This window comes from Myotis yumanensis, unplaced genomic scaffold, assembly GCF_028538775.1.
Source record: "Myotis yumanensis isolate MYYU_CA2020_CCGP unplaced genomic scaffold, mMyoYum1.0.hap1 SCAF_1, whole genome shotgun sequence".
Classification (NCBI taxonomy): domain Eukaryota; kingdom Metazoa; phylum Chordata; class Mammalia; order Chiroptera; family Vespertilionidae; genus Myotis; species Myotis yumanensis.
Window position 1 is genome coordinate 82,885,409 of NW_027223752.1, and position 13,840 is coordinate 82,899,248.

General features: G+C 46.0%; 1 protein-coding gene across 1 annotated transcript; it reads right to left on the reverse strand.

Annotated features, from left to right (window-relative positions):
* Window positions 1-2,905: 2,905 nt before the first annotated feature.
* PSMB5 (proteasome 20S subunit beta 5) lies at window positions 2,906-9,537 on the reverse strand. Its single transcript, XM_070426464.1, has 3 exons — window positions 9,302-9,537; window positions 7,737-8,043; window positions 2,906-3,406 (listed from the first exon to the last, which is right to left on the reverse strand). The coding sequence occupies exons 1-3, from the start codon at window positions 9,497-9,499 to the stop codon at window positions 3,120-3,122; spliced, it is 792 nt and encodes a 263-aa protein (XP_070282565.1). The 5' UTR covers window positions 9,500-9,537; the 3' UTR covers window positions 2,906-3,119.
* Between the last annotated feature and the right edge of the window lie 4,303 nt (window positions 9,538-13,840).

Genomic DNA, 13,840 nt, shown 5'->3' on the forward strand with positions numbered 1-13,840 from the left:
TCCATTACGTAATCCTTTCATCTAAGATCCAGGAGAGGACAGAAACAGGGATATGCCAGAACAGAACATGGGACTGTTGCTTATGCTTTTTCTTGCCTGAACATGACTCAGCTAGTGAAGAGTAGGTGTTTACATTAAACACCCAAACCACTGCCAAAGCCAAGGGTGAGACAGAAACAGGGCAAGGGCAACATTGCTTTAAGACCATCTCTTTTCTCCAGACTGATTTTTCCATCATGGGCTAAAAGCCTAGGGCAGCCGTGGGCAAACTACGGCCCGCGGGCCGGATCCTGCCCATTTGAAATGAATAAAACTAAAAAAAAAAAAGACCGTACCCTTTTATGTAATGATGTTTACTTTGAATTTATATTAGTTCACACAAACACTGTTGGAGTCCAATCCCAGCGGGTCCAGGGGTCCCCAAAGGTGTGGACGGAGTCGGCGAAGAAGGAATGACACGAAGACAGCCTTCAGTTGATCAGCAGCCTAGTCAGGACCTCTAGCCAGGATCTCCAGCCAAAGTTCTGGTAGGAGCTCTGGTTAGGAACTGATGAGGATCTGATGTTTATTGTCTTGTTACATCCGTATTTATACCAGTAGATTTTAATCCTGTCAATTTCTATTACAAAGGTTAGGGCGTTTCTTATCTCCATTCCAGGGAGTAAAGATTATGTAGCTTAACTACCCGCCTGGCACTTAATTAAGGGGTTGTATCCCCTCCCTAACCTCAGGGAAAGATCCCCACCTGGGGAAACAACCTTTCTCGGAGAGGTGACCTTGGTTAAAACACATGGCATTAAGGAGAGCAAACATATTAAGAACAATATGCTATATATGCCAGGTCCCTTGAAACATATGCTGTGCAGATGTTTCTTTCCTGCAGCGACTGTGTCAAGCAGCAAGGATGGATCGGCTTCCAGCAAAACACTCCATCCATGCTTTTGTTCCGGCCTTCCGGTCCAGTTTAAGAACCCACTGTGGCCCTCAAGTCAAAAAGTTTGCCCACCCCTGGCCTAGGGGGTTTTATGCTCTCTGGGGTCATAAAGAATTACAATCTTCAACTTTCTTTCTACCCTTAAGGTTATTTCCCAGGGCAGGTATTTTCAGACTGTGTTCCTTGGGCCCTGGCTGGTGTAATCTACTGGTTATAGCATAGTCCCGTGCAGTGAAGGGTTGCAGGTTCGATTCCTGGGCAGGACACATACCCAGGTTGTGGGTTCGATACACTGGGGCACATGTGTAAGGCAAGCATTCGATTTTTCTCTCTCTGGAATCAATGAAAAACTTACCCTTGGCTAAGTATTAAAAAAAAAAAAAAATTGTGTTCCTTGGGGCTTTAAGAAGTGCCAGGGAGTATGTGTATGTATGGCGGGTGGAGGTGGAAACGGAGAGTTGTGGCTCCAGGGGTGGGGGAGTTCAATGGTTGAGGTTCTGGACCCTCAGTTCTATTTCAACCTGATTTGATTTCTTTCAGATGTTGGGATTTCTCGTAAGAGTTCATTTTTTAAAAGATCTGCAGCTCAGCCGGTGTGGCTCAGTGGTTGAGCATCGACCCATGTACTAAGAGGTCACCTGTTCAATTTCTGGTCAGGCACATGCCTGGGTTCAGGGTTGATCCCAGGTGGGAGGTGCACAGGAGGCAGCTGGTCAATGATATTTCTCTCATCAATGTTTCTCTCTCTCCCTCTCCCTTCCTCTCTCTAAAACCAATAAAAGCATATTTAAAAAATAAAAAGATCTGCAAAACAGTGTCCTGAGAGGATGACTGTACCTCTGCCTCCAGTTCGCCATTGGCTAATGGCTCCTCCCTGCTTTGCCCACAGAGCAGGTCCAGGTCCATGCTGGCAGCTCCCTGAGTCCAGGGAATCCTGAGGCACTTTTCAGCAAAATGAATCTCCTTAGGCACGAGAGTCATTTGTTTTCCAAACTCCCTTCTCCAATCTCACTAATTCCCAATTTCCCTGCATTTGACAAATGGAATTAACAAGCCTCGATCAGTTCCTGGCGGACAGCCCTCATTAATCAGTAAGTCGACTGCATAGGCCGAGGGGGAAGGGGGTGCAGGAAGGAAAGGTAGCCACAGCACGGGGAGGGGTCTTTACTCCTCTATTTCTATGAATGACCCCTCCAAAACATGACACTCAGTTGTCACCAACCACTTTCTTCACTTTTGCTAAATACAAAGCAGTATTGTTTATGCCTTCCTCTCCCATTTTTTTAAAAGTTTTTTTTCCATCAACCTCCACCTTTCCTATGTCTATGCCTCCTCTTTAACAGAAGGTCTTGCCATCTGCTGCCTCCACTAGCTTGGGAACCCCCTCAGTGCTGGGTGTGATAAATCAGCCATCTCTCTGCTTCTTCTCCACCCACATGTTCCAGAGACAGTTTTGTGCTGCTTCCTTCCCAGGAGTATATAAGCCACCATCATCCCTCTCTGTCCCCAACACGTACACACTATAGGGCTACCAAGCTTGTGGTCACTACTGCTTTCACATTCACCTTTTTGTCTTCTCTTTTCCCGGGGTCCAAGCTTTCCCTTCTCAATTGGTTTAAAATTCAAGATTTACCTTCTCCGCTTTCTGCTCTGCATGTAACACCAGTCTACCCTCCCACACCACAGGGTGAGAGCCTCTGCAGCTCTGCCTGGTACAGCCCTGTGCATCTTTCTACCTCATCAACTTTTCATCTTTGCAAACGGAACCGGGAAGTCTCTCCCTCCTCCCTGCTCCTCTCTCCTTCTCCTTTGTTATTAGCTTCATAAGTGGGGACATTAATGTATTCACTAGACAATGTCTTCACACCACAGTTTCCGGTAATTACAGTCACTTCCCTCCCACTGTCCTGGCTTATTTGACTGTAAAGTGCTTAGAGGAGGGACAGGGCGGAAAAAAGACACAACACAGGCTGAGGTCCAGTAGTGTAATGTTAACATCCAAGAAAGGAAAAGCAATCTTCACCTTCGCAACAGTTCTTTGACAACTGTAACAATAAAGGTCAATGCACCAGAGCTTAAAAAAACAATCAATACAATTGGGGACCCCTCCACTATAGAATGGGAAGTTGTACCCATATTACCAACAACAGTCACCCCAAACACAAGTAGCTATATCCACCCTCCTTCAGGGGGTAGATGCAGTGTACTTGTCATGTAAATCAGCCACATTATCACTGGAGACTCGGATCCAGCCATCCTCGCGGACATGGTAGAGGTTGACCGAACCTCCTGAGTAGGCATCTCTATAGGTGGCTTGGTAGATGGCTCGACGGGCCAGATCATAGGCCTCTTCCACCTCTAGGTCATAGGAGTAACCCCGATCCATGACCCCATATGCATACACAGAGCCAGAACCTACAGAGAAGGTGACCCCCGAGATCCGGTTTCCTTCACTGTCCACGTAGTAGAGGCCTGGAAAGAGAGATGAGGTTAGCAGGAAAACAAACGACCACCCCTTTTGACATCTAATTCATCCTCCAAGGCAACAGATCTCCATCACTCTTGAAACCCAAGGGAGACTAACAGAAATACAAGAAAAAAGCACTACTATAAAATTGCTTCCAAAAAAAAAAGGCTGGAGGAATCAAATTAAATATTAAGACTCCGGGATTCTACAATATACCAATCCATCTCACCTCACATTGTAGTAACCACCTTCTGTCCTCTCTGTATAACCAAAAAGCAAGTATAATTCAAATGACTTAGGTATCAAGCACAGAACTTCTGTGCGAGATAACATTTTAAAAAATCCTAGCCCTCAAAGTTTAGACTCTCTGGGGCACAAGACATACATCATACAGTAGAGAATAAAGCCTAGAGTTCCACATCACTGTCCAATGTGGTAACCACTAGCCACATGTGACTACTGAGCATCTGAAATGAAGCTAGAACCACGTCATGCAATGATATTTTTGATCTATTGGGTTAAATAAAGTATTCTATGAAAATTTGTTTATTTTTAAATGTGGCTACTATAAAGTTTAAAATTACATATATGGCTCACATTTTATTTCTACTGGACAGTGCTGGTATAGACTAGGGTTTGGCCAGGCCAACTGCCTGTTTTTGTAAATAAAGTTTTATTGGGCCGTAACCGGTTTGGGTCAGTGGATAGAGCTTCGGCCTGTGGACTGAAAGGTCCCAGGTTCGATTCTGGTCAAGGGCATGTACCTTGGTTGCAGGCACATCCCCAGTAGGGGGTGTGCAGAAGGCAGCTGATCGATGTTTCTCATTGATTTTTCTAACTCTCTATCCCTCTCCCTTCCTCTCTGTAAAAAATCAATAAAATATATTTAAAAAAAAATAAAGTTTTATTGGGATACAGCCACACTCACTCATCTATGACTGCTTTTACTCTAAAGAAGGACAGTTAAGTAAGTAGTTGAGACAAAGACCATATTGGTTGCAAACCTAAAATACTTATTACTTGGCCCTTTATGAAAAAATTAGCTGACCTCTCATATAGATAAAAACTTAAGACAAAGATTTTAATAAAATTTTTATCAATTCCAACTGCCTTTGTCACCATGTTCAGATTCAAACATCTTGTCCTCAAATACTATCAACCAAACTATCATTATCTACCAAACTCATCTCTCTGTGTCCCATCAAGACACAATTTCTGCTGTATTTTTAATTTCTGTAATGGTTTCACTAATCTTTTTCCTATTTTAGTGGTTCTCAACTCTGACTATGCACTAGAATAATCTAAGGAAACTTTAAAAAAATACCAAGGACTTACTCAAGGTATTCTTTTTCAATTGGTCTGGGGTGAGGGATAAGCACAGGGCTTGTTTTTTAAGTTCTTTGGGTGATCTAATTCAAGCCAGGTTGAGAATCACTGCTCTTATCGATTTTCAGGTTCAGATGGTTCTAATGTCTACCCCAATTTATCTCCTCCTCAGTCCCACTGCCTCTACCTTGCTTAGCTGGCTCACCATTTGGTTCCAGTTTACCTTTCTGGCTTTATGGATCTCTACTCTTTACATTCCTTTAGTTCCAATTAAATTGGACTTCCAAATACTTCCCCCCCGGCCCTCATGCTTCTTCCTTCCTTTGTTCATTGTTTCTATCCTCTCATTTTCACATCTTAGAAAACTGCAACCTGTCCATGAAATCTTCCCCAATTCCTCCCATCAGAAGTAATCCTCTCCTCCTCAGAACTCCTTCAGCATTTAAAAATGGTATTCAGCCGAAACCGGTTTGGCTCAGTGGATAGAGCGTCGGCCTGCGGACTGAAAGGTCCCAGGTTCGATTCCGGTCAAGGGCATGTACCAGGGTTGCGGGCACATCCCCAGTAGGAGATGTGCAGGAGGCAGCTGATCGATGTTTCTCTCTCATCGATGTTTCTAACTCTCTATCTCTCTCCCTTCCTCTCTGTAAAAAATCAATAAAGTATATTTAAAAAATAAATAAATAAATAAATAAATAAATAAATAAATAAATAAATAAATAAAAATGGTATTCAGCCACAGCCAATTTGGCTCAGTGGATAGAGCGCCGCGCTGCAGACTGAAGGGTCCCAGGTTTGATTCTGTCAAGGGCATATACCTCATTTGCAGGCTCAATCCCTTGGTTGGGCGTGTGTGGTAGGCAACCAATCGATGTGTCTCTCTCACACTGATGTTTCCTTCTCTCTGTCTCTCCCTCTCCATTCCACTCTCTAAAAACCAATGGAAAAATATCCTCAGGTGAGGAAAACAAAAAAGAAAAAGTGGTATTCATCTCATTCAGTCTTGTATTAAGTAATCTATGATCCTTTCTCATTTTGTTTCTTTAAAAATATATATATATACTTTTATTGATTTCAGAGAGGAAGGGAGAGGAATAGATAGATAAAAACATGAACGATGAGAGAATCCTCGATCGGCTGCCTCCTGCACACCCCTCACTGGGGATGAGCCTGCAACTTGTGCATGTGCCCGGACTGGGAATTGAGCCTCCACCTTCTGGTTCATAGGTCAATGCTCAATCACTGAGTCATGCCAGCTGGGCTCAGTTTGCTTCTTGAAGCAAGGAGTTGACTTCTCCTGAATGGGACAGGCTGTCAGGAGGGCTTTGAGAAGGTAGAATTTAAGCTATGCTCTAGCTTCTTCGGTTTTTCTTGCTAGCCAGCTTCTGTACACTGTTACACTATTTCCATCACTTGTACCAAACCAAATAGCTAAGGGTTCAAAGCAGCATTTCCAAGGTGCTTCCCTAGATCATGCAACATGTATGAACTGTTCTTGCACACCTTTCAAAGAGAAAAGTGTCTCAATTTCCAAAGTAACAAACTGAGCTCCTCTTTCACATCCACTTTTTAATCTCCTCATTCATCTTCCATTGAGTAGTGAACTGATATTCTCCAAAGCAAGTGAAAAAGTGGTGGGTATCCCATAGTTGTTGACAAAGGAAAACTAGGCATTTAGTAAGCAGGTAAATGAATGAATCAAAAACAGTAAGAGAAAAGAATAACTATTTTTTACAATATATTTTTATTGATTTTAGAGAGGAAGGGAGAGGGAGAGAGCGATAGAAACATCAATGATGAGAGAAAATCATTGATTGGCTGCCTCCTGCACGGCCCCTAGTGGGAGTCGAGCCCACAACCTGGGCATGTGCTCTTGACCGGAATCAAACCCAGAACCCTTCAGTCTGCAGGTGGATACTCTATCCACTGAGCCAAACCAGCAAGGGCAAAAATAACTATTTTTAAGCATCAAGGGGGAAAATTACACAGAAGGTGACTAGCTGTATTCCAATTTGACTAAAGGAACATTCAAAACTGGCTGAGCCTGGCTGGTGTGGCTTATTGGTTGAGCATAGACTTATGAACCAGGAGGTCATGGTTCTGATTCCAAATCAGGACACATGCCTGGGTTGTGGGCTCTATCCCCACTGTGTGGCATGCAGGAGGCAGCCGATCAATGATTCTTTCTCATCATTGATGTTTCTCTTTCGCTCGCTCTCCCTTCCTCTCTGAAATCAATAAAAATATACTTTAAAAAAATTGGCTGAAAAGGAGTTGACATCAGATATAAGGCTGAACTTCCTGGCAAAGTTTTTATGTACTGGAAAGGAAACTAGGCTAAGGAATTTCTTTTCAGAGATGACAGAACAAGACCTAGGGTGAGTATATTAAGCAAGGAAAGATGTACATGAAGGCCCTTTCTAGGCCAAAGAGTCCTAAAGGGAAAAAAGAAAGAGAAATGACTAACTTTTGAGCAGCGACTTCCTATATATTCGGGGTCCAATACAGTAGCCCTAGCAACATGTGTCTATTTAGCACCTGAAATGAGGCTAATGTCACTTGTGGAAATAATAATTTAGGTATTTTGGATTAAATAAATTGTTAATTTAAAATCAGGTGTGGCTCACATTATCTCTATTAGATAACACTGACTAGATATTTTATGTCTATTATTATGCACTTCAATTCTCAAATATATTCTTTGTAGGTCGTCTTATTTTATGGGAGACAGAATAGAAGCAAAAATATTATGTGCCAGAAGCTACATGCTTTATGTGTATTACTTCATGTAATAAGCAACTGCCTAAGGTCACACGGGTAGTCAAAGACACAGCTAGTCTAACTCCATGCCCTTTTCCACACCAGTGCCTTCCTTTAACAAAGATTATTGAGAAACTGATCGACAGATCCCAGCAATGATCCAAAGCCTTTTCCTTCACTCATCTGTTCATCCAGTCCCTCCTCTCTGTAGCGTCAGCCCAAGAATTATGAGCTTGAAGCTTAACTCACCAGGGCCTCTCTTGTCCCAGCCACAGATCATGGTGCCCATGGACAGCCCCATGCCTTTATACTGATAAACCATGTTGGCGAGCAGTTTGGAGGCAGCTGCTACTGAGATGCGTTCCTTGTTTCGAAGCTCATAGATTCGACACTGCCGAGCCAACAGCCGCTCCCAGAAGCTGCAATCCGCTGCACCCCCAGCCATGGTGCCCAGCAGGTAGGGGTTGATCTCTATCACCTTCTTTACCGTCTGGGAGGCAATGTAGGCGCCCGCTGTGGCCCGGGAGTCCGCTGCAACAATGACTCCATGTTGAAACTGTTAAGGTCAGAGAACACAAAGCAGGCCACTTAGATCACAAAAACATCTCCCTGACATTTCTTTTTGCATCAGTGCAAGCCCAGTACATCTCTTTCTCTGTCATTTTACACTTCACAACTTACCGGCAATTTCCAACCGGTGTGCCCCAAGAAGTTTTAAAACATGCCATACCTATTTAGTCAGGGGCACTGACGTCTTTCCCCTTAGATTGTCAAAAAACGACACCAGCCAACACAATAGTCGCCCGGTGTGAACGAATCAGAATTATACCTTATTTTTTGGGTCAGATCTGCAAAAAAACATATATTGTGGTATGCCACAGAATTTTAGTGACCAGTTTATGTGTGCCATGGGATAAAAAAGTTGAAAACCACTGCAATAGACTTCCCCACATATTAATGTCACTTGAGCTTCACATCAATACCGTGACATAGGTATAAGTGGTGTTCTTTCACTTTATGGCTGAGGAAGAAGGCTTAATGCGATAGAATGACGAGTCCAAGATCGCAGAGCAGTTATCGCAAAGCTGGGCCAGGAACCCCGAGTCCGGCCCCTGGGACACGCGACCCCCCTCTCGTCACAGCCTTTTCGTTATCCTCGCCCAGTTGTAACCATTCCGTTTCCATAGCCTTCGGTGAATGGTTACAACCAACCGCCTTCCCTCTGCCCACGTTCCTTGCCGCTGCTGCCTCCCCTTTTCTGGGAAGAAGCGACCTGAAGTCGCCAAGGAATCAACCTACGCGGCCTCAGGCTCTTTCTCCCTCTTACCCCAGGCCCCGGCCCAGGCCCAAGGCCCCGGCCCAGGCCCCAGGCCCGGCCCCAGGCCCAGGCCCATCCCGAGCCCCAGCCCCAGGCCCGGGCCCAGCCCGAGACCAAGTCCCAGTCCCAGGCCCAGCCCCAGCCCCATCCCAAGCCCCAGCCCCCAGGCCCAGCCCGAGACCAAGTCCCAGCCCCAGCCCCAGCCCCAGCCCCAGCCCCAGCCCCAGGCCCAGCCCACCCGCTCCCGGCCAGAGCCCCAGCCCCAACCCCAGCCCCAGCCCCAGCCCCATCCCGAGCCCGAGCCCGAGCCCGAGCCCGAGCCCGAGCCCCAGGCCCAGCCCAGCCCACCCGCTCCCGGCCAGAGCGAGCACCGAGGCCTCCCGGGGCAATGAGACAGCGAAACCGTCAGGGTCGGGACGAGGAACCCGAGCCTCGGCCTGGGCTTCGCGGCGCGGCCACTGCGGGCTCCGTTCCGGCTCAGCTGCCGGGTCCGCACCTTGAAGGCCAGGGTGGTGGTTCCGTGAAGTATTTCGATCCTCGGCTCCTCTGGGACACCCCAGCTGGGCGCGGCAAGGCTCAGCCCATCGCTGGGACTACCTGGACCCAGGTCCAACAGATCTGCACGACCCCCGAGTCCGAAAAACCCGTGCCGGTTCACCGGTACCGAGCTCTCCAACACACTGGCCAGCGCCATGTCTAGTAAGGGCACTGGGAGCCGCCTCCGAGAACGCCCAGGAGATAACGGCCGGGCAACGTCTTGCCGTCACAGCTTCACTTCCTATTGCATCTCAGGGAGGAGCCATTTTAACTCCTGGCAACCACGCCTCCAAAGACCAGAGCCAGATGCAAGGGACCATTTTCGCCGAGCGGAAAAAAAAAAAAAAAGTGGCTTCACTGCCCTTAAATTCTAAAGGGATATGCCTGCCATTTTAGGTTTTGTCATGCAAGCGATCCTGGATTAGCTTAACCGCAAATCCCTAGGGAGTGATCGGGACGGTCCCTGTTGCCGAGGGAAGCCAGGCCGGCCATCTTTGAGAAGGGCGTGACTGGGGAAAACGCGTTCCGAAAGCTTAGCTGCGCGTGGTCCCCGCCCAGCGGGTGTCCCAGCAACGCCTCCCGTCTCCCCCGCTTCAGCACCCAGGAACGCCTCTGAAATGGAAATGCCATCTTGTTTTACTGGATAAAATAATGATCTGCTCTGAGGTCATTTTCCTACGAAGTTAGTTAAACCACATTTGTTTGTGGCAAAAGCGCAGCAAAAAGGAAAAAAACACACCACAGAATAAAGTGGTGGTTGCCAGGGCCAAGGGTTAGGGAAATGGGGAGAAATTGGTCGAGGGGTACAAACTTCCAGTTATGAGAAGAATATATTCTGGGGATCTAATATACAGCATGATGACTATAGTTAACGACACTATATTGTATACTTGAAAGTTACAAAGAGAGTAGATCTTAAAATATTCTTATCATAACAACAATAACAAAAATGGCAATTCTTATAACAACAGTAACAAAAATGTGAAGTGTGTGTAAGCTAAACTTATTGTGGTTAACATTTTGCAATATTTATATATATAAAAGGCTAAGTGTCCATCCACCCGGTAGCTATAACCACCAGAGGGCAGATGCTCAATGCAGGAGCTGCCATGACATGCCCTGGCCATTTAAAAATAAATGGCACCACGGACCTGGCACTGACAAACCAACACTCTGCTTCGCCTAAGTGGGACACAGCCCCTCCCCACGGAGCGACACCCCACCAAATCACAACCAATGCTGCCAAGATCCCATGGCACAAAATGTGGCCCACCGCCCAGCCCAGAAACAGTTGCTGTGGGCGCCGGGTAATGACATCACACAGCAATGCCGGGCTTCCTCTCCCTAGGGACTAGCTTCCTTGGAGTTTCTTCAGCGCAGGAACCTGACTTGCTTTATAGCCAGGTGCAAACATTTTACAGTTTAACCAAATGTCTGTGAAGCGTTTTTCCATGCCTCATTTCATTTGATCCTCACAGATGTCCTGGAGTAGGTAGATAGGAGACTCAGTAGAATCCCATTTTCTTTTCATTAGCTGGAAAACAGAGATTTAGAAAGTTTAGAAACTTGACCCGACTGAAAAGAAGTAAGAAATGGTGGACCTTGAAAATGACTTAAGGTTTTCTCACTGCACAGAATATAGTCAAACACTGCTGCAGTTAAATATTTTACCCTTTGTTCTCCCTGGTTGATCTACAATAATAATGTGCTTCGTGCCCTGGCTGTTTTGGCTCAGTGGATGGAGCGTCAGCCTGCGGACTGAGGGTCCCGGGTTTGGTTCCAGTCAAGGGCACATGCCCGGGTAGTGGGCTTGATCCCCAGTGGGGGGCATGTAGGAGGCAGCTGATCAGTGATTCTCTCTCATCATTGATGTTTCTATTTCTCTCTCCTTCTCCCTTCCTCTCTGAAATCAATAAAAATATATTTTAAAAAATGTGCTTCATGTAGATATTTACTGCTGTGTTACTAACAATTACCTGAAAGAGAAGTTGGGGTGCTTCACTGGGCTGGAAAAAGTTTAGCTAAATCAGAAAGCAGGTCTAATTAAGCAAATTTATCTATATATATGTCAGCGGTTCTCAACCTGTGGGTCGCGACCCCTTTGGGGGTCGAATGACCCTTTCACAGGGGTCGCCTAACACCATTGGAAAACACATATATAATTACATATTGTTTTTGTGATTAATCACTATGCTTTAATTATGTTCAATTTGTAACAATGAAAATACATCCTGCATATCAGATATTTACATTACGATTCATAACAGTAGCAAAATTACAGTTATGAAGTAGCAACGAAAATAATTTTATGGTTGGGGGTCACAATGAAACTGGGGGTCACCACAACATGAGGAACTGTATTAAAGGGTCGAGGCATTAGGAAGGTTGAGAACCACTGTTATAGAGAAAGGGTGAATAGCAATATTAAAATATTTCTTCTAATTAATTTCTTTTCAACGTGCACAAATCTGTACACTGGGACACTAATGTGTGTGTGTGTGTGTGTGTGTATAACATTTTGCTATATATATATAAAATCATCATGTTGTACACCTTAAAATTACACAATGTTATATGTCAGTTTTATCTCGATAAGGTGGTGGGGGGAGGAAAATGATAAATGCTGTAAGTTCATAGGTGGGAGAGGAGGTCAGTATAGACTGGGGTGAGGTTGGGGGTCTAGGAAGGCTTTGCCAAGGAGGTCTGGATTTATTTCCCTAAGTACCAATGCATCCCATTGCTCCTCAAACCCACAGGCTCTCCTCTCTCAATCCATACCTGGGAAGAATTTTCAGAATAGGTGGTACTTAAGCCAGACTTTGAAGGATAGGATTCAAATAGATGAAGAGAAGGTGGGAGATAGTGTGAAAAGAGGTTGTGGTGGATGGATTAGGATTGGACCATAGTGGGCCTTAAATGCCAGCCTAGGGTGGAGAAGTGTTTGGATTTGATCTTGTAGCCCTTCAAGGTTTCTTAGTAGAAAAGACACAGGATTTGAGTGATAACTTAGGAAAATATATCAGTGTGGAGGATAAGATTAGATGGGGAGATTAGAGGGTGGCTAATTATAAGGCCATTCAACTATCCAGATCGGACTTGATATTGGCCTGACCTAGGGAGGTGACCATCCATCCATATACAAAGAGTCTTAAGGCTTAGTCTTTAGAAAGAGTAGACATTCTTATCTCTTTAGTAAGATTTCCATGTGGTCCTACACAAAGGAAGGGAGAAGGACTGGTTGGACCTTAGCCTGACCTCCTGAATTCTCGTCTTCCCATGACATGTTTACACTTGCCTGTGTACTGAGACCCCAGGTAACGGTGATGCCACAGCCCCACCATCATGAAGTCTGGAGGGTCCAGGCCCCTTTCTTTGTTTATGGGTCTATTTCTTTGAATAAAGCCTTTCCCACGCCACCGTGTAAGCTGCAATGTTTAGTAAAATATACTCCATGTGGTGCTAGAAGTAGTTGCAGCTTGTCACTCTGCTCTAGTCTACTTAGTCTTTCTGTAGGGCCAGCTGTCAGGGTCCACCAACTTCATCGCTCAACCACCCCTGGTTGGCCTAAGACTTAGACTCAGCATAAGGGGGTCAAAGTCAGTTGTTTCTCCTGCCTTAGAACCACAAGCCAATCTCTTGCCATTGAGAACTATTGGGCAGAAGGGGAACCATTAGACTTTTTTCAGCTACATACTCAGAATTATAACACAAGTCAGAGAAGCTATGCTGATGCAGAACTGCCAGGAGTGCCGTCTCTGTATGCAGACGGAGTTTCATATGCACCCCCAAAGCAGAGGAGAAAGAGAGCTCCCTGACCCCTGGCCCCTCAGTACCTTACTTTTCTAAAAGGTATTTGAGTCTCCCCCACCCCCAGGCTCTTTTGCTCTTTTCTCTTTTGTCCTTGTCTCAGCCCATTGCTCTTTCCCCACCTTGACCATGAGGTGAAAATGTGAGCTGAGGGAGCATCGTGGTTCTCTGGCCTCATACCTCTGAGGCGAAAACCCCATATTCAGAACCCCCATCTCGGTGGGACCACAGCACCCTATTCTGACTACTTCAGAGGACTGACTTGTCTTTACTCATCCTTTTGGGCTGGGAGATCATTCAGGGCAGGGACAGGAAAAACAAGAGGAAGCCGGCTCTGTCCCTTTGGCTCGCACCTCCTTCCCTGGGCCGCACCTTCTCCAGGTGCCTGAGGATGACGGACAGGAGACTCCTTGGGCGAAGCTCAGGTGTGTCAGGGGCAGCGTCTTCCCAGCACCGGAAACTCCGCTGGCCTCGTCCTGTCTCCCCTCAGCGCTCCTCCGCTGAGGAGGGGGCTGCTCCAGCAGCCAGTCCCCCAGCCTAATGTGGGACTAGGGAGAAGTGAAGCCACAAGTCACACGCCTTCCTTGCCCGTTCTGGCTGCAGCACAGCTTTTCTTTAGCGTCCCTTTCCCCCACCTGACACTCACACAAAGCCCTGTGCTGCTCCTTCCAACCTTCACTCAGCTCCAGGG